The sequence below is a fragment of the Salvelinus namaycush genome, chromosome 31 (assembly GCF_016432855.1).
Source record: "Salvelinus namaycush isolate Seneca chromosome 31, SaNama_1.0, whole genome shotgun sequence".
Classification (NCBI taxonomy): Eukaryota; Metazoa; Chordata; class Actinopteri; order Salmoniformes; family Salmonidae; genus Salvelinus; species Salvelinus namaycush.
In genome coordinates, this window is record NC_052337.1 from 34861596 (window position 1) to 34882585 (window position 20990).

Sequence of the window (20990 nt, forward strand, 5' to 3'; positions counted from 1 at the left end):
GAATGGAAATGAAAATTTTGTGTCAACCAATCAGCTTTAGAGTTGGCTATTGTACGCCTGCTGGCTGGCTCCAGTGTTACACAGGAGCCAGCTAGCAGGCGTAGTGCGTGCACGTCTTTTGATTGGATTACCAATATTGAGAGGCAGGTCCTATGGGCAGGTCTATGCAGATCTAGGAAACTGAATTTGATAAACGAATTAATTCGCGTACTACTAAGCTGTTTTTTCAACCCACAATGGCGGAAGGAGGAGAAGATATCGATTTGGTCGAGGATATAATTATAACGCCATTCTCAAGACGAACTTTTCAAGAAAAGTTAGACATTGTAAGGAGAGGTCGCCCGACGCCGACGCTACAAAGCCTGTCACAGGCGGGAAAGGGGTTCGTTCGCTCGCCACTTTCAAAGTTCCAACTACGAGCGCTATGGCTCCGAGAAGCACTGCAAACTGTACTGCTGGGAATGCCTATTATTTGCAAGTGATCGATTTGGTGTTTGGAGCCACACTGGCTTTGCAAACTTGAGTTGTCTAACCAAGGCAGCAACGAGACACCAAAGTACAGCTGGGCACTTACAAGCAATGGTGCTTTTGAAAACTTTTGGGGACACCGGAGTGGATCTACAGCTCAACGAACAAGCGCGCAGGGCAACGGAGCTGCACAATGAAAAGGTGAAGGGAAATATTGAAAAGACTCATTGATTGTGTCATGTTTTTGGGTAAACACTGTTTACCCAAAAATGTCAATTTGATCATTTCAAGGTGACGCAACGCCTGGTTATACTGCGTTTCTGTCTAAATGTATAGTTTCTAGAGCCATGGCATCATAATGATGGTAATAAGAGGTGGATTAATTCGGGTGGGACTGTGTAGTACCTCACTGAAGGCCCAGGCCCCAGGCCCACGGCACGCCACTGCTAATCCCCCATAGGATGACAATGCCCCAATCCACACGGCACGAGTGGGCACTGAATGGTTTGATGAGCGGTAGCGCTGGGCGGTATACTGTATTTCACTGCTACTTGAGTCATCCCTCTCAGCTCTCTCTCTTCATGCCGCGTTCCACAGATTTAACCCCGCCCCCCGTCACTCAAGGAGCACATTTGTTGTTGCTTGACCACAAGACACTTGCGTTCAGTCTGCATGGTCAATGCAGCACATGCAATGCTTCTTAATATAAATCTATAATTGCACAATTAGTTTGTGTTTCTTACATCTGCAAATAGCAATTTAGTCTTTTCTTAGCAAGTTTTAGCTAAGTTGCCTTAGCCGCTAAATGGCTATTTCGCTGGGTACTTATTAGCGAGCTAATAAATGTACTGAGTCAGAGCAAACGTAGCTAGCTGATAAAGACTTACACCAGTGATGAAGTAGGCCTAAATCAGCACATTGTCTGTGCAACAGTATCTTCTAAGTCAAAAAGGAATATGCAAAGCATGAATATGTTGGCTATATGAAGAGACATTTAATGTACAGTAGCCAGAGATTATAGGGTCCCCTAGGAAACACTGACCATCACTTTGGTTCCTATCCTGTCACAATAACTCCTCCCTGGCATTTTCATTCGTTGTCATGTCAAACAGTGTATTCAAAGTGCTCACTTTTATATTCTAACTATAGAATTAGAATAATCATTCTATTTCCATCATTCCAATAGTTCACCTAAGTGTTTTGATCTAAATCACAAGTCAAATTGCAACATTTGGCAAAAAATAAGGCCTTGTTTTTTTGCAGCCCTACGTGGCAGCGAAGGAAATGATCTCAAATGAGTGTAGGAAATGCAGAAATGTATGGAAATGCAGAGGGGAAAAAAATGTTGGGTTGAATTGAACAGTATAAAACAATTTGAATGGAGAAAGACCCATTAAAATCACTTAGAATGTATGTGTTGCCACCGTTGGTTCACACACCACTCATAAAGCACATGAACAACTCTTATTATTCAAAAACATGAAATACTGTCAGAAAATGTGAAAAATACTGTATATGACATTTTGGCCATATCGCCCAGCCCTACGCCTGAGACAGCATTTTCCACCATCAACAAAACACCAAATGATGGAATTTCTCGTGGAAGAATGGTGTGGCATCCCTCCAATAGAGTTCCAGACACTTGTAGAATCTATGTCAAAGTGCATTAAAGCTGTTGTGGCTCGTGGTGGCCCAATGCACTATTAAGACACTATGTTGGTGTTTCCTTTATTTTGGCAGTTACCTGTACTTACACTACATGACCAAAAGTATGCGGACACGTGCTCGTCGAACATCTCATTTCAAAATCATGGGCATTAATATGGAGTTGGTCCCCCTTTGCTGTTATAACAGCCTCCACTCTTCTGGAAGGCTTTCCACTAGATGTTGGAACATTGCTGCAGGGACTTGCTTCCATTCAGTCACAAGAGCATTAGTGAGGTCGGGCATTGATGTTGGGTGATTAGGCCTGGCTCGCAGTCGGTGTTCCAATTCATCCCAAAGGTGTTCGATGGAGTTCTTCCACACCGATCTCGACAAACCATTTCTGTATGGACCTCGCTTTATGCACGTGGGCATGGTCATGCCGAAATAGGAAAGGTCCTTCCCCAAACTGTTGCCACAAAGTTGTAAGCACAGAATTGTCTAGAATGTCTTGTATGCTGTAGTATTAAGATTTCCCTTCACTGGAACTAAGTGGCCCAGCCCAAACCATGAAAAACAGCCCCAGACCATTATTCCTCCTCCACCAAACTTTAGTTGGCACTATGCATTGGGGGGGGTAGCGTTCTACTGGCATCCGCCAAACCCTGATGTGTCCGTCAGACTGCCAGATGGTGAAGCGTGATTCATCACTCCAGAGAACGTGTTTTCACTGCTCCAGAGTCCAATGACAGTAAGTTTTACACCACTCCAGCCGACGCTTGGCATTGCACATGGTGATCTTAGGCTTGTGTGCGGCTGCTCGGCCAGGGAAATCCATTTCATGAAGCTCCCAAAGAACAGTTCTTGTGCTGACATTGCTTCCAGAGGCAGTTTGGAACTCGATTTTTACGCGCTTCAGCACTCGGCGTTCCTGTTCTGTGAGCTTGTGTGGCCTACCACTTCACGGCTGAGCCAGTGTTGCTCCTAGACGTTTCCACTTCACAATAACAGCACTTAAAGTTGACTGGGGCAGCTCTAGCAGGGCAGAAATTTGATGAACTGACTTGTTGGAAAGGTGGCATCCTATGACAGTGCCACGTTGAAAGTCACTGAGCTCACCAATAAGGCCATTCTACTGCCAATGTTTGTCTATAGACATTGTATGGCTGTTGGCTCGATTTTATACACCTGCCAGCAACGGATGTGGCTGAAATAGCCAAATCCACGAATTTGAAGGGGTGTCCACATACTTTTGCATATATAGTGTAAGTAGTAAAATAAGGCAAGGTAACACACTCTCACACACACTTAAATAATGCACTAACTAATACCTGTAACTATACAAGTGTACGTGATAATGGTAGGTATAATGTGAAATATAATGGACTCTGCCTACATGTCGGTAGGCTGACATCCACTGCACACACAGGGAGACAACTACGGGCATATTGAAATAAATCAAACACAGGCAGGTAGAGGTTACAAATAGTACACGATTATCTTAGTGAGAAACACAGTCTACTGCACGTTGAGCGTGCGTGCTGAAACACCGTGGTGCCAGTCTCTCAGCTTGTTGTACAGTTGTCCCACAACCTCTGGGTCCGGTTTGTTCACCCTAACACACCCAACGGCACAGGGCAGGAGGGGAGAGGGAGGTAGGGAAGGAGGGAGAAAGGAGAGGACACAGGAGAGCAGACAGGAAAGAAAGGAAAGAAAGAAATTGTAAGAAACAAGTAAACACACAAGAAATGTACGGAAAATACTGGGAAATTGAGGAAATACAGGTCAAATAAATAAAGCAGTAAGATTAGCAAGAGACTTGATGTCTCTTGATAGGAGCTCTGTGTTTGGGAGCATGCTGTCTGTTAACCACATGTCTCTGAGAAGGAGAGAGCGAGTGCCTCCTCCTGGCAGTCCCTTATTACCCATAGTCCCACTTCATTACCCACAATCCCAACGTGACATGCTAATTGTCCCGTGCTTAGGTTGGGACAGCAGCAACGAGTGTTTACTGCAGATGAAGATGAACCCCCCGTTCAGAACACAGAACTGACAATCCCCAGCTTTCAGAGGGCGCTGAGGGTTTGGCCGACCCAGCTGGAGATGTTTTTACTAGGGTTTCTTTCACAGTGGGCATCCTCTGATGTGGCTTCCTGTAATGAAGCTTGAAACTAAGCGTCTCATGGACCAGGAAGCAATGGGCTAAACACAGAATCCCAATAAGGAGAAGCTCCTGTGACATGCAGGATGAGACGTCACCCCAACATAGTTACAACAGCATAACACTCACACGCCAGGAAAACACAACCAGATCACGTCGGAGAAGACTGACCAATCAACTACTCACTTCTTTCCAGTGCTGTTCTCCTGGGCTTGGTCTGTCAACAGAGGAGCAAAGAAACTCATGAACATCAATGCAGAGATTGTGACATGTGCGTGTAGACGTGTGTCTTGTAATAGAAAATAACTGATGGGGTGACCAGCCAAAAAGAGAGGGGTTATACTGCTTTTTAAAATGCCAAAAAAAATAAAAAAGTTGGCCAAGGGTGCACCTCAAATAGCTCTACTCCACGTGAGGGCTGGATGATTGGGCTCAATATCAGATGGCAGAGACATAGTCCCGCCATGCCAGTTAAACTCAGTCCTGGTGGGACCTACAAACCACTCTCCACAGCTGTACAAACCACTCTCCACAGCTGTACAAACCACTCTCCACAGCTGTACAAACCACTCTCCACATCTACAGCTGTACAAACCACTCTCCACATCTACAGCTGTACAAACCACTCTCCACAGCTGTACAAACCACTCTCCACAGCTGTACAAACCACTCTCCACAGCTGTACAAACCACTCTCCACAGCTGAACAAACCACTCTCCACAGCTGAACAAACCACTCTCCACAGCTGAACAAACCACTCTCCACAGCTGAACAAACCACTCTCCACAGCTGAACAAACCACTCTCCACAGCTGAACAAACCACTCTCCACAGCTGAACAAACCACTCTCCACAGCTGAACAAACCACTCTCCACAGCTGTACAAACCACTCTCCACAGCTGTACAAACCACTCTCCACAGCTGTACAAACCACTCTCCACAGCTGTACAAACCACTCTCCACAGCTGTACAAACCGCTGTACAAACCACTCTCCACAGCTGAACAAACCACTCTCCACAGCTGAACAAACCACTCTCCACAGCTGAACAAACCACTCTCCACAGCTGAACAAACCACTCTCCACAGCTGAACAAACCACTCTCCACATCTACAGCTGAACAAACCACTCTCCACATCTACAGCTGAACAAACCACTCTCCACATCTACAGCTGAACAAACCACTCTCCACATCTACAGCTGAACAAACCACTCTCCACATCTACAGCTGAACAAACCACTCTCCACATCTACAGCTGAACAAACCACTCTCCACATCTACAGCTGAACAAACCACTCTCCACATCTACAGCTAAACAAACCACTCTCCACATCTACAGCTGAACAAACCACTCTCCACATCTACAGCTGAACAAACCACTCTCCACATCTACAGCTGAACAAACCACTCTCCACATCTACAGCTGAACAAACCACTCTCCACATCTACAGCTGAACAAACCACTCTCCACATCTACAGCTGAACAAACCACTCTCCACATCTACAGCTGAACAAACCACTCTCCACATCTACAGCTGAACAAACCACTCTCCACATCTACAGCTGAACAAACCACTCTCCACATCTACAGCTGAACAAACCACTCTCCACATCTACAGCTGAACAAACCACTCTCCACATCTACAGCTGAACAAACCACTCTCCACATCTACAGCTGAACAAACCACTCTCCACATCTACAGCTGAACAAACCACTCTCCACATCTACAGCTGAACAAACCACTCTCCACATCTACAGCTGAACAAACCACTCTCCACATCTACAGCTGAACAAACCACTCTCCACATCTACAGCTGAACAAACCACTCTCCACATCTACAGCTGAACAAACCACTCTCCACATCTACAGCTGAACAAACCACTCTCCACATCTACAGCTGAACAAACCACTCTCCACATCTACAGCTGAACAAACCACTCTCCACATCTACAGCTGAACAAACCACTCTCCACATCTACAGCTGAACAAACCACTCTCCACATCTACAGCTGAACAAACCACTCTCCACATCTACAGCTGAACAAACCACTCTCCACATCTACAGCTGAACAAACCACTCTCCACATCTACAGCTGAACAAACCACTCTCCACATCTACAGCTGAACAAACCACTCTCCACATCTACAGCTGAACAAACCACTCTCCACATCTACAGCTGAACAAACCACTCTCCACATCTACAGCTGAACAAACCACTCTCCACATCTACAGCTGAACAAACCACTCTCCACATCTACAGCTGAACAAACCACTCTCCACATCTACAGCTGAACAAACCACTCTCCACATCTACAGCTGAACAAACCACTCTCCACATCTACAGCTGAACAAACCACTCTCCACATCTACAGCTGAACAAACCACTCTCCACATCTACAGCTGAACAAACCACTCTCCACATCTACAGCTGAACAAACCACTCTCCACATCTACAGCTGAACAAACCACTCTCCACATCTACAGCTGAACAAACCACTCTCCACATCTACAGCTGAACAAACCACTCTCCACATCTACAGCTGAACAAACCACTCTCCACATCTACAGCTGAACAAACCACTCTCCACATCTACAGCTGAACAAACCACTCTCCACATCTACAGCTGAACAAACCACTCTCCACATCTACAGCTGAACAAACCACTCTCCACATCTACAGCTGAACAAACCACTCTCCACATCTACAGCTGAACAAACCACTCTCCACATCTACAGCTGAACAAACCACTCTCCAGCACCATTTGCATAATATCAACAGCCGTAAACATATTCAGCGCTGCATTGGTAACCTCAGCCTCTGTCTGGAGTAGAGAGGGACATCTAATCCACTGTTCCTTGTCAGCTCCATGTCAGCTTATATTAGCAGAGCATGTCCAACACACACACAGGGCTGGGATGATGACAGAGATGGTTGCTGAGGCTCAGAGACAGAGCTGCGTCAGGGGGACCAGAGCACAGAGACAGACCTGCGCCACAGGGACTAGCATGCAGCACTGTTGTAATCTATACTACAGTCTACTTATGTAACCTTTCCATTAGGGGAAAAGGCAAAGGCCAAATCGTCACTTCAGAAGGGTTACTGTAAGAACACAATGATCTAGCTATAATACATATCTATTTTCTAATACCACTGTGCCAAGGTATTGGTGGTGCTGCATGTGTTCTGGCCTGGGTATGAGGGTGCCAGGGTACACAACATAAAGTAACTAGGGTGTCATTATGCATCAGGGTATTGGGGGAAGGTGCCAGGGGGTACCCACCGTTCTCTGTGCCAGTGATCTGAGCCAGGATTCTGAAGGACCTGGACTGGGAGGTGCCGGTGCGAGGATGCCAGTCCTCTGTGTCCTCGATCATGCGCTTCTTACTGGCCTCACTGAGTGGTGAGGCATGGATCACCTCAGGTTCAACTCTGTTCCTGAGGCCACACACACAGAGAATAAATAAGTATCATCATCATCATCTACTTCCAATTACTATTAGCATTCACCATTCATAAAAATCACTTTTAATAATGACTTTATTCATTAAGTAATTACTCAGATTAATTTATTAAATTCATTCATTCATTAATCTTTTTCATTCAGTAGGATAACACAAGTGCAAAACAAATCTCTCACACACAGGTACAGACAAAACACACTCTCACTCCCAGTGTATACTACAGGTAGACTCAGACAAGACAAACGTACACACATTCACTCAGTGAAGTGGCCACTGCCTAGACTTCCCATTTACCGTACCTCCTAGGGGCAGTCTTTGGGGGGACTCTGCACACGGAAATTGAGAGGGAAGTAAGAAAGGAAAATAGGATAATAGAAGGAGAAGAATCAGAAACTAGAAAAGATTGGGAGGAAAAACTGAATATTGTACTTCCAAGGTGCTAAAACTATTTGGATGTAAAGTGTGAGCATTGGTGCAGTACTACAGGCTATAATTAAGAATGCTCTGAGGTCCACTGGCAGAAACAGCAGCTACACTAGAAATAGCAGAGCAGCAGTCAGCTACAATGACACAGATAGCTATCATTTCCAACTAACTGTAATGATCACCTCCAAAACCCCTATGAAGGTGACATGACATGACTCAGCCCACATACATGGCGTTAACTCAGACACTCATATTATAGCATGACATCATGCTTTTAGTACTAGCAGGAATATGCTTTATGGATTATTGATCAGCTGAAGAAACAGTGATGGAGTTCGGATTTTGGGGAATTGACGGAAAACTATTAAATATAACTGCATAATATAGTTATAAGGGTGAAAGTACCATCTCACCACAAGGGGGAACCACTGGGCCTCACATTACAGTGAGCTCAGGACCAGAACAGATGCATTCTTTGTATTCCTGTCTTGAATTAAATAATGTTTAGACACTCATCTCAAGGTGTCTGTATTACATTAGCTACAAAAGCATTTATGCACTTGAGGCCAGTCAAGTGTGAATATATCGGAGTGTTCTGCATGTGAGCTCTCCAGCATGTGTTCTAGTCTATTGCGTGTCAGTGAGTGTATTCTAAGTGAATGGAGGTCAGGGGTCAGATTGTGACGGTTCTATTCCTAGAACCACAGTGGAATAGATGTCTGGTAATTAATAAGTGGCCTTGGGTAAACAGAGTGACACGGTGGCAGCCGGACAGACGGAGGGGGACAGATGCAGGGACAGGGTGCAGCAGCCCCGCTGAGTGGTGACAGGTTAGCCTACAGGGCTCTGAGTTGCAGTCTGGGGATGGGCCTGGTGGGGACACAGCATAAAATGGCACCCTATTCCCTTTAAAGTGCCTATGGGGCTCTGGTCAAAAGCAGTGCACTATAAATGGAACAGCATTTCCAACACACGCGGGTGTAAATACACTACTTTTCCAAGTGAACCGGGCCGGGATGCCATGGCACATAGAGCATGAATGAACAGAATGAACTGGATCACAAGGCTTATTACGGCTTATGGCTGTGGGTTATTTACAGGGTGGCTTTGCAGGTTGTTTTGTGCTCTGAGATGAGGGTGTAACACAGTAAGTACATGAGTATGAGTGAGGTTTATGAGGGTTATGGCAGAAAGGAGCCAGCATGCCCACTGTACTATTCTTATTGCGCTGCAGTCATGTGCTGCAGTAAAGCACTGATAATCGCATCATCCCACAGTTAGAGCTAGCAGACTGTGTCACTGCTACTGTTAGAACACTAACTTGGTCTCTTCCTCCTCGTCCTCCTGAGGAAAGAACAAATGAAGAAGAAGAGGATGAAGCAAAGTAAAGGAGCAGGAAAAGAGAAAGAGCATTGATCCAACTGGGTCCTAAAAACACATGGACCATTCTGAGACGAGGTGCAAGCAGACACCCAGAGAAACACACACAGGTTCCAGCTGAACACACATGCTGCTACTATACCTGTAACCTGTAGACAGAAAACATCATCTGTACACGCTTAGAAGAAAAGGAACCTAATAGGGTTCTTCGGCTGTCCCCATAGGAGAACCATTTTGAAGATCCATTTTTGGTTCTACCTGGAACCAAAAAGGGTTCTACCTGGAACCCAAAAGGGTTATCCTATGGGGACAGCCAAAGAAACCTTTTGGAACCCTTTTTTATCTAACATCAAGGTAAAAAGCATGCACAACAGTACTGTTTATGGCCAATTTATCAGATTTGTATGTAAGGGATAATCAATGAGGGGCTATACGTTCTCTAGAAAATAATGACGTGGAAGGTGTACCACGACGCGCTACCTTCCACAGAGGTGCATTATTTTCCAGAGAACGTATAGAGCCCCGAGTTGATTACCCCTTTTATACCATGACTATAATTTAACACATTTACCAAATGTGTAAACAAACAGACTTGCTTGTTTAGCTAACCAAACCATCAGTTCTAGCTTGCTATTATGAAAATCCAATTCAACAATGCCAATAATGTTCTCAATTCGACTTTTGCTTTCAATAGCAGATCAAACACAGAACATGTAGCCATTGAATTCTACCGTGCAAATATACTGCGCGTTATAGGGAAATAACGCATGCTCTAGAATGCCCTTCAAGCCAATCAGAAGCAGACAGAGTAGTCCAGAGGGTTTGGACAGGAGGAAGGTGAAATAACTACAGAGACCGTAAGTAGAGTATGCAGTAAAGACAGATGACAACCAAAGAGCCTACAGGTATGTGGCATGAAGTCTCGCTTATATTCAGCTGCGAAACATAACTAATTACATTTGCATCAGTGGACTACATTGGTAGACTAGTCAAAAACACATGTGTTTTTACTATTCGGAGGTTTTGTAAATACATCTGGCCTGTGAACCATCCCAGTAGAGCTTCTCCAGCCTCAAAGCTTCCAGAATGCCAGGCTTTTAGAAACAGGCGTCTGAGTCGACAAAACAACAATATGTCAGGCAGACTCCGAGCAGGAATACTGGGTGTTTGGCAAGGCTATTCACTTTACTATCAATTAGAGAGAGGCGGGCTGGGTGGTAGCAGGAGTGAGTTTCACATGTCGTCGTTCTGCTGCTGCCTTTGTCTTCTGTTTCCAGTTCCCTTTAACATGAGACAAGATGTGCTGCTGCACTCAGAGCTCGCCAGCTTGCAGTCCTAAACGCCGGAAATAAGTTAGCTCTGGTTTGTTCAGCCATTCCTATGGGGAAAATGAATGGAGAAAGAAGAGAGTTTTGGGATAAACGCCAAAAATAAGTTCTGAGGTTAACACAGGCTTAGGAGATCTGATGCGTTTTGTTCTATGAGATAATAGCATGACCTTTATGAAGCCTTTTTTTTTTATTACATAAATGCGTCAAAAAGTGACGTTAGAGCCTCCCGGGTGGCGCAGTGGTCTAGGGCACTGCATCGCAGTGCTAACTGCGCCACCAGAGTCTCTGGGTTCGCGCCCAGGCTCTGTCGCAGCCGGCCGCGACCGGGAGGTCCGTGGGGCGACGCACAATTGGCATAGCGTCGTCCGGGTTAGGGAGGGTTTGGCCGGTAGGGATATCCTTGTCTCATCGCGCTCCAGCGACTCCTGTGGCGGGCCGGGCGCAGTGCGCGCTAACCAAGGGGGCCAGGTACACGGTGTTTCCTCCGACACATTGGTGCGGCTGGCTTCCGGGTTGGAGGCGCGCTGTGTTAAGAAGCAGTGCGGCTTGGTTGGGTTGTGCTTCGGAGGACGCATGGCTTTCGACCTTCGTCTCTCCCGAGCCCGTACGGGAGTTGTAGCGATGAGACAAGATAGTAATTACTAGCGATTGGATACCACGAAAATTGGGGAGAAAATGGGATAAAATTTATTTAAAAAAAATAAAAAAATAAAAAAAAGTGACGTTAGCTGATGAAGAGGGTCTCATAGAACAGAACGTGTCAGATCTCCTAAACCTGTGTTTACCACAGACCTTATTTTCAGCGTTCATCCAAAAACCCTACAGAAACTCCATTCATTTCTCCATAGGCTTTGTCCAACGAACCCTGGCGGAGTTCGCGCCTACAAAAAGATGCCGTTACGATTTCTCTCTATTGTGGCCGTTTACAGAGTTGGGGGTACAGGCACCATCCATGTTGCTCTACAGGCACCATCCATGTCGCTCTACAAACGAGACTGTGTTTGTAGAGTGGCAGGTAGTCTAGCGGTTCAGAGCGTTGTGCCAGTAACCCAAAGGTCGCTGGTTTGAATCCCAGAGCCAACTAGGTGAAAAATCTGTCGATGTGCACTTGAGCAGGGCACTTAACCCTCAATTGCTCCTATAAGTCGCTCTGGATAAGAGCATCTGCTAAATGAGAACAATATAGAATAAATAAATGTAGACTATGTAGGAGAAACGGATGGAAGATTTAGTACAAAGTATGTCCTCTCTCAGGTAGTCTGTTGTTATTGCATGGTTGGTTAACCAGCTACTTGTGGCCTCAAACAACATCCAGACAGGTAGTGGAGTGAACCACAAGTATCTTTTGACCTGGCAACAATACATATGATTTATGGGATGTGCGACCGAAACATGTTGATGTCCCATTACCGCCTTCTTGCTGCTGCACTACACCAGTCTAAGTGGTCACATCTAGAATAGCCATGTTGTTATTTTGAGCTAAGAAAACACAATGTGGTGCAGGGTAATAACTTCAAGTGAACTTACTGTACAAACCACCTACCTACCCACAGTTGAGCCTCTTGGAAAGTCAAAGGAAGCAGAAGCAAGAGTTGTTAAAAAGAAAGAAAGTAACAGGAGAGAAGAAGAGAAAGGAGAGGAGACGAGGTGAGGGGTGGGGTTTGAGGTTAGTGCTACTCACCCGTTGAACTGTTCTTTGATCTGGTCGACTACCACACCCTGGACTTCCAACAGGCCCCGCCTCTGTCCTATGGCCACCTCACAGGCGTTGGAGTTGGAGTACAGGTTGATGGGCGTGTTATAGCAAGAGGACTGCGGAGCACCAGGATTGGAGGAGGGGGCTGTCACTCTGGCCGGGGAGGAGGAGGAGGACGAGGAGGGGGTGGTGAAGGGGGAACGGCCAGAGCTGGGTCTGGTGGGTGGGGCTGAGCTGGGTTGGGCTGCGATGGGTGGGGCTGGAGAACGGGAGTGGCTGCCTAGTGGGAAGGGAGGCTGGGCCTGCTGGGAGGAGGGGGCAGCGGGGGTGAAAGCAGACGATGCAGAAGGGATTGAGGCCACTTTTGGGGCAGTCAGGGAGGAAGTGACCACACCCACACTGCTGCCCCCGCCAAAGGGGCGGGCCGTCTTATTGTAGGCAGCACCGGGTTGGGGGGAGGGGCTGGTGAATGTGGATGGCGGGGCTGGGTAGGTGATTGGCACAGGCTTAATGATCTCCAGCGGTTCGTTCTAAAAGAGGGTGGGTGGGGCACACATGCACAACACTCACACACTGCACATCACACAGCAAACTCATGCAGGGGCCATGCTCCCCAGAACATTGGTATGCGCCTTAGGGCTATCCATGAGGGTGGCACCTTCACAAGCTTTGCATAATGTCCCTAACAGCCAACCAAAATGTGGTGTAACATCGTCTCAGAAGGGTACAGTGAGCATGCGCAAACATATTGATGAACTCCTGAGCACATATGATTTAACAAATGATCCTGGTGTCAATACGCCACTAAAAAGTAATACTCAAGATGAAAGGATTATAATCATAACTAATTAATTTGACTTTAAGTGATTCACTAGAGTGTACTTACCTTTGGTGCATCAGCCTTGGGGACACTGGAAGCTCTGTGAAGACAGAAAACATAATGAGAAAACTGCACATCTGTTCTTCTATCTGTACACGCTTAGAAGAAAAGGAACCTAATAGGGTTCTTCGGCTGTCCCAATAGGAGAACCATTTGAATATCCTTTTTTGGTTCCAGGTAGAACCCATTTGGTTCCAGGTAGAACCCTTTCCACGGAGGGTTCTACCTGGAACCAAAAAGGGTTCTCCTATGGGGACAGCCAAAGAAACCTTTTGGAACCCTTTTTTATCTAACATCAAGGTAAAAAGCATGCACAACAGTACTGTTTATGGCCAATTTATCAGATTTGTATGTAAGGGATAATCAATGAGGGGCTATACGTTCTCTAGAAAATAATGACGTAGAAGGTGTACCACGACGCGCTACCTTCCACAGAGGTGCATTATTTTCCAGAGAACGTATAGAGCCCTGAGTTGATTACCCCTTTTATACCATAACTATAATTTAACACATTTACCAAATGTGTAAACAAACAGACTTGCTAGTTTAGCTAACCAAACCATCAGTCCTAGCTTGCTATTATGAAAATCAAATTCAATGCCAATAATGTTTTCAATTCGACTTTTGCTTTCAATAGCAGCTCAAACACAGAACATGTAAGAACTATAGCCATTGAATTACACCGTGCAAATATAATACTTCAAGCCAATCAGAAGCGAGTATTCAACAATGCCATGGTATACATCTATTTATAAACCTTGTGCCATATTGCTTCAGTAAAACACTAGTTATTGTATAATGATACACCAGAGTCTCCCTGACAACCAGATGTCACAACAACTCTAGGTCCACGAAGGTAAGACTGGGACCGATAAATAAATACACCATTTGTCAGACTTAGAGAGAGGGGAGAGGGATAAATGGATGGAGAGCGAGAGGTAGACAGAGAGAGGTGAGGCAGGGAGAACGGGAGAGAAAACAGGTGGCGATGAGTAAAGGAAAACTCAGGGGGGAGAAAACCACACCAGAGAAAAACCTGTAAATAGAGCCAATATAAAGATTAATCACACACTATCAAAGACTGCTGCTGGCTCCCTTACAGGCCTGCCTCTATTTGGCCCCTAGCTCAATGCCACAGAGTCAGCCAGCCATAGAGCAGCATGGCGGTAGAGACATGTGGGAAAACATATTATGCTCTATTACTCTGGTATGTTTCCCTAACGTCGGCTAGATTTACCGTGGATCCTAAATTCACTCAAATCATCCACTCATGCTCGCTTGGATTTCAAAGCGGGGGTCAGCGAGCTCTGGAATATCAATATGGCTGCACCTCCTGAGATATAATTGACTGAGATTCGTTTTTCAAATGAGGCCAGATAAGAGCCTCTTTACATCAGCCCCACAATGCATGTGTTAGCTAGCTACCGAAAACTACAAGTCCACTTAATATGAGACAGTCAGGTCTGTGACCTGCTGTATAGGAGTGACTGTATCCATATCCATCCCTGCTTCAGAGCTTCCTACTGTACATTCCGCTGTGTTAAAGAATACAGTGTTTTAGTGGAAGGAGTAGTCAGTATACTATCCTCTGGGCCACAAAGTAAAGTTTTGAACATATGGCCAAATCCTCAGCTGTTCAGTCATAAGAATAGACAATGGATGCAGTAGTTGGAGCTTGACGTATTGGAAAAACCCAGGATCCCCACATGCCAGTATTTTCAGAGTCCTCTGTCTGTATCCTGTCAGTACGCCTCACAGAGAGCCACCCCACCACACTAAAGCCTCTGGCTTGTCCTGCACTTGGGATCTATATAAAAATAAATAAAAACTCTGCCCAACAAAGCTATCCTCTATTTGGTGGCCACCACAGACAGAGCAGCAGCCCAAGGCACAACAAGCACTATGTATATCCCCCCTCAGTGTGTGAGTCTCTACCTCTGTGTACAGGGCTACAGGCCGGAACAGTGTAGAAGACCTCAGATTTATACTCATGATCAAACCAGCTGCAGGACTTTTATCGCCTCAGGAAGAGGAGGGTGTCCTGTTGTCCATACTGCTGCAAAGCAAACAGACTATTCAGAGGAAGTGGTTACCAGGACGTGAACCATCAACCCTCTGGTCTCTATCCACAAAAATAGTATATTCTGTTTATTCCTTCCCTATTCTTTCACTCTGAGGAGCAGAGACAGTCGCAAACACCAAAGAACGTAGCCTAATGAAGGAAACGACTAAATGCACATCAAGTATGCAAAGCACCATTCCAAGAAAACACTGCCTCTCCCACTCTCCCTCCCCTCCAGCTGTTTCTTGCCCTTCATCCATGGCGTGGGCTATTCATGACCTCTGTCTGCTGGACACAGTCAGTCTAGATTCCGTCTGGTTCGTGTTCTCTCATTAATGCAATTCTGAATAAAGTTCCTGCCCCAGCCTATCATCTGGCTTCAGAAACAACGGTGTCCTGAGCCTCTGTCTGACAGCCTCGGAGGCCCAGACAATGTGTCCCTTTTCCCCATAAAGACAGTGACTCAGCAGGACAGAATAGTCTCTTCCAGAACATGGGGCATGTTCTCTGTTCTCTGGCATTCTGTCGGTCACATTGAGCCATTTTAGGAAGAGTTGAGGACAGTTTCACAGTTCCTTTTTCTAACAGAGTCGAAGCTGACCGACCAATAGCGTGCTCACTGGGTGATTATCGAGGCCCACCCTGCCACACGTTGATGGAATTCATATCTTGAAAAGTACTGTACCCACACTTGCAGGTAAATATTTTCCAATGCACATATGAGCATATTTTCCAATGCACATATCAGCATATTTTCCAATGCACATATGAGCATATTTTCCCATGCACATATGAGCATATTCTCCAATATACTGTACTATTGTATACACTTCAGGAAAGCAGCACACTCACAAAGGCCCAGGCAAACCGTCCAGTAAAGGATGGGGATTGGGCTAAATCCAAACAACCTGTGCCATTACAAACAAGATAGACTCCATAACACCGTGCATCTGCCATCATTGGGTCTGGGGGAGGCCCCATCCTCCGTGTCTCTGTTCCCAGAGCTAACTGAACAAACACAGGCCAGGGTGGTCCTGTGAACATCTGTTCAGCCCTCTCCCCTCTGTCCTCTCTCTCTAGCCAGATCGCGTGCTGTGCTGTTCAGACTGATGGACAGTGTGTGTGTGTAATTTGACAGCTGTGTGCGGGAGAAAAGGGGGAAACGGTGTAGCAGGGCAGTGTAGTCTGGTCTGGGGGTAGGCCCGGGGGACACTGACTGGTTCAGATTGAACCATCCAGCTGTTGGTTCCTGGACCTCAATTGATTCATTGATACACATACAGATGTAGGATCTTAATTTGAGCCAGTTTGCTACAGCAGGAAAATCATCCTGCAGGGTACAGGAAATGTGACCTCTAAACCTCAAATACACTACACGTTTTAAACGTCCTGCATTGTTCTCCATTTAACAGGGTGATCATCTCTAACCTATACGTCATCCCAGTATATATGAGCCAGCTACACGGATTGATGATATATGTAATCCATAAAGTCAGATGACAGATGATATGGATCAAGAAGTCACGCATTTCTGATTGATGGGGATCCTTCCCAGAAAATACGAAAGTCTGTCTACTGAATCAAATCCTCGAGGGCTATCCTTTGAAAGTCGTGTCACGTAGGCCTCAAAAGTCAATAGCTCACTGAGAAAAACAACCATTGAATCTTAAATTCCTGTTCAATTCAAAGGTGTATGATCCCATTTTGTCTGATATAGCACATAACCACAATATAAATTCGGTCCTGTATATTGTCCATAGGAATGACTTCCCCCTGCTGAGAGGAGCATGGTTGTAGTCAGAGAGAGAAGGCCCTTAGTTGTCCCCTTCCTGCTCACATAGAGAGCCTTCTTCAGCCTGCCTGCATCCCTGTTCAACTCACCTGAACACAGTTCTGTCTGTCAAGGTCACATTAGCTTATTCATAATGGTGGGATTTAGACAACATGTCCTTTACATACTACTGAAGCTAATGTAGTTTAGTATGGCACTCTATGCTTTGCAGGCTAAGTATGAGAGAGAGGGGGCGAGGGAGGCATGTGAATAAACAGGCTGGTAGGAAACTGAAACACAAAAACACACTATTGCAGAATAAGGAGTCTGGAAGAACAGGCCTGAGGGCAAAGTAGACAGACATATTTCCCCCTCTTGTCTGTCTTAGCCAAGAGCAACAGTCTGGCACATGGCATCTGACTGAGTGATGGAGAGACTGCTAACGCAAGGCCCAGCTCTCTCAGCACCAGGACACAACATGACACACACTACTGTGTGTACTGCAGCCTGATATCCAGGCGAGAATTACATGATGACATTTTAAGGACTACTCACTCATGAACTGCCTCACATCTACACTGTATAAAAAGTCATTATCAGAGATGTTCTGGAGATTGTTCTACAGCACTGCCAAATAGACTACTCTCTGGGTAAACAATTATTCCATTGAAAGTCCTTAACCCTTACATAGCAGTAGAGATTGGCAGTAGTCCACCCCAATCATGGATGTCGTTGCCATTAATCTACTCTGTGGGAAAATAACATTTGTATGTAAACTACTTTTTAACTGTCATTTCATTGTTATCCAAATAGTTCCTGTGTCACTTTCAGTGTGAGATGTGGATGTTAAGCGGTCGACATGGGGCTTAGCTTCACGTTAAAAACTGGTTGGGGGATTAAAACAAAGGGATGTGGAAAAGTTGTTTCTCTGCTCTGCTAAGTCCATCTATGGCTGGCCAGCTAGTGGGGCCTGGGGGCCGAGCCAGGCCCCTGGTGTAACTCACGCGGCTGTCAGGGGCACAAAGCTTTCAACGCTCAATGTTCCTTGCACTCCTGCTTCTCCCTCGCACAGCGACGGGAATGACCAGGGAAACAGGAATTCTGACACACAGCCTCATTAATCAGAAGTGGGAGAGGAGACAGGGAGTACTGAAGGCATGGATGAGAGGAGAGAGAGAGAGAGAGAGAGAGAGAGAGAGAAACAGTGAGAGAGTGAAACAGTGAGAGAGACAGAGAGGTGAGCGAGCGATGTTGAAAGATGTACTCTAGGGGCAGCAAGGAGAGAGAGCGCTCTAATCGTATGGAAAGACAGGAGAGGTGAAGATGGAAGGGGTTAGTTTTTATTGTGAAAACCTCGTTAACATTTGCAACGGGACAGCCTGTTGGTATCGTCAGTCTCACTCGTATGATGTGTGTGATGACTAACCCCCAGCGCTCCATAGCAGCATGCACGTGCTGTGCAGGGGTGAGGTACGTGAACAGTCAAATAATGACACCATAAGAATGAGAAGACCCCAAGCCCCAGCACACACTCCTCCTTCCACCATATGCACACACAAACACTTAGAAACCTGCACAAAAACACACACAAGCAGATGTTTCATAATGTCTCTCCCAGACAATCCCCAATCAATCTGTTCCCCCTGAATGACAGCAGGCCAAGGAGTGGTAAACTCTGAGGACAGGATAATTCATACCAAAGGCACACACACACACAGACAAGACTAGGATCATTTATCCCATACTAAAAAGGTAATCTGGAACAATTTCCCCATTCTGGATCAGTCCATGCAATTGAATGTAAGATGCTTCTAATCCGCTGGAAGGGAGAGTATTCCCATCCATTGCACAGAACCTGTTCCGCGCCAAAGCTACCTTGGGTCCCACAGCAGCGCAACCAGTCCATTTACTGGATACTAGAACACCTGATACTGTGCAATAGAATGATAACTACCCATACAATGACATTTCCAGGCCTAAACCAGGTTACTCATCAGGGGAATAAAGATACGCAGCAAAGAAACAGACGGTTTCATAATAATTAAATATGATTGCATGAGATGACATGCTCCATATACATTATGAGGTTTATTATGGCGTGTAGGAGTTCCCTCATGCTCAAACACGCTCAGCTGGAAACATTATGGAACATTATTTAATCCAAAACATTAAAACGCAGGTCAACATGACTTAAGATAAAGAGGAAAATGCTGGCCATGTAAGAGAAACGGGAGAGAATTTTTTTTTTTTTTTTAATTAAAATACTTCTAGAAATAGCCAGCTAATATGTACAAAGACTAAAAGCTTCTCAATTCAAGTTAGTCCCATTTCAGACTGGGACCATAGCCAGAATAGTTAACACCCCCAACAGACTGGCCCCTCTCACCCTCTCTGGCCACACCTAGGCATAAAAGCATGAGCTCTGTATTACATGATGTCCTTTTCCTCACCCCCTAACCCCTAACCCGCTTCACACAGAAGTTTCAGTCTACCAAGGAAACACTGGCCATCTGTGAGTGCGTCTGGTCTGGTGCTAGGCTTCCTCTCCTGCTAACAGAGCAGCTAGCTAGCGTATGGTTGACTGGCTGCTATGTAAACAGCAGGCCTGACTATACTGTACCCTGTCGGTCTGTGAACAAGCTGTACCAGCAGGGGAAAGAAAATGAGATAAGCACAGCAGGTGGTGGTACCTGACCCTTGGGGTCACCATTGATTTACACACAACTGATACGCTGATTGGTCAGTCAAACATTCTGGACATTAAGATGTAAAAGAGAGGCTCTATCCAACTTTTTAGATGAGAGGACAGGACACTAAGGCTAAGGACACTACCCACAGGCCAGTATAAGTCAATTGACAGACAAAAAAAAATTGGTCTCCATTGAAGTCTCAAAAATGGTATTTCTATTTTGTCTCCTTTTTTAACATTTCACTGACATCTGAGCTCAAGGAAAGCAGAGACAGAGAGAAGAACATGTGTGTGTGAACCAAAAAGAGGAAAAAGACACACTGTGCTTTGATATGTTGCAACTCTGTTTTTACGTTGGTAAATGTCAATTCCACTTAGGCATGCCCACTGGAGACTGTTTCTCTGGTCTGTGTTGTGAGCTACAGTGAGCTGATGAGCGAGTGAGAGGCCAGCCTGAACTGACAGTCCTGGGCACTGTTAGAACTCAGCCCCAGAGATTCAAGTTTACAAATTGTGAAATGATTCTCACTCTCTCTGTCTACGTCTCTTTCTCTCTCGCTTTCTCAAACTGGGGAAGCCGTCTTGCATACCTTTAGAGAATATGAGAGGATCTGTTGAGTTTCTGACATCCCATTTTGTTTTTGTCTTTTGAGGTTTTGGACCCAGGTGCGGCAGCCACATTCTCAGAAGGAGCGGTGTTTGACAAAGAAACATCAGTTTCCTCATGCTCTTTCCCACACCCTCCTGGCAAAACTCACTGTGTTAACCTGGGAAGACATTTCCATAAAAGCAAAGAGGAAAAGAGATGTGTTGTAAAGTGACTGGTTGTCATTACAATCATAGCACACATTAGGCTCAATTGGCCAGTTTGTGCTTATGAAGATGCTTTTCAGTTGTTAAATGGCCCAAGCGTGGATGGAAAACCAGTTTTTCTTTTCTGAGGAATTTCTAAAAATCAGCAGAAACCTGCTAATTGGGTGGTTTCCAAACGTAACCAGTCAATCTAAGGGTTATATC

General features: G+C 45.6%; 1 protein-coding gene across 2 annotated transcripts in view; it reads right to left on the bottom strand.

Annotated features, from left to right (window-relative positions):
- Positions 1-20990, bottom strand: part of pdlim5b (PDZ and LIM domain 5b) — a 74312-nt gene that overhangs the window by 7816 nt on the left and 45506 nt on the right. The window contains exons 4-7 of one of the 2 annotated variants that reach the window (XM_038971326.1): positions 13458-13491; positions 12557-12873; positions 7558-7712; positions 4460-4490 (exon numbers count right to left, since the gene is read on the bottom strand). In XM_038971326.1, coding sequence (XP_038827254.1) covers positions 4460-4490; positions 7558-7712; positions 12557-12873; positions 13458-13491 — 537 coding nt within the window. Of the gene's footprint in view, positions 1-4459; positions 4491-7557; positions 7713-12556; positions 13102-13457; positions 13492-20990 lie in introns of both variants that reach the window. The other variant, XM_038971325.1, reaches the window with a different exon arrangement.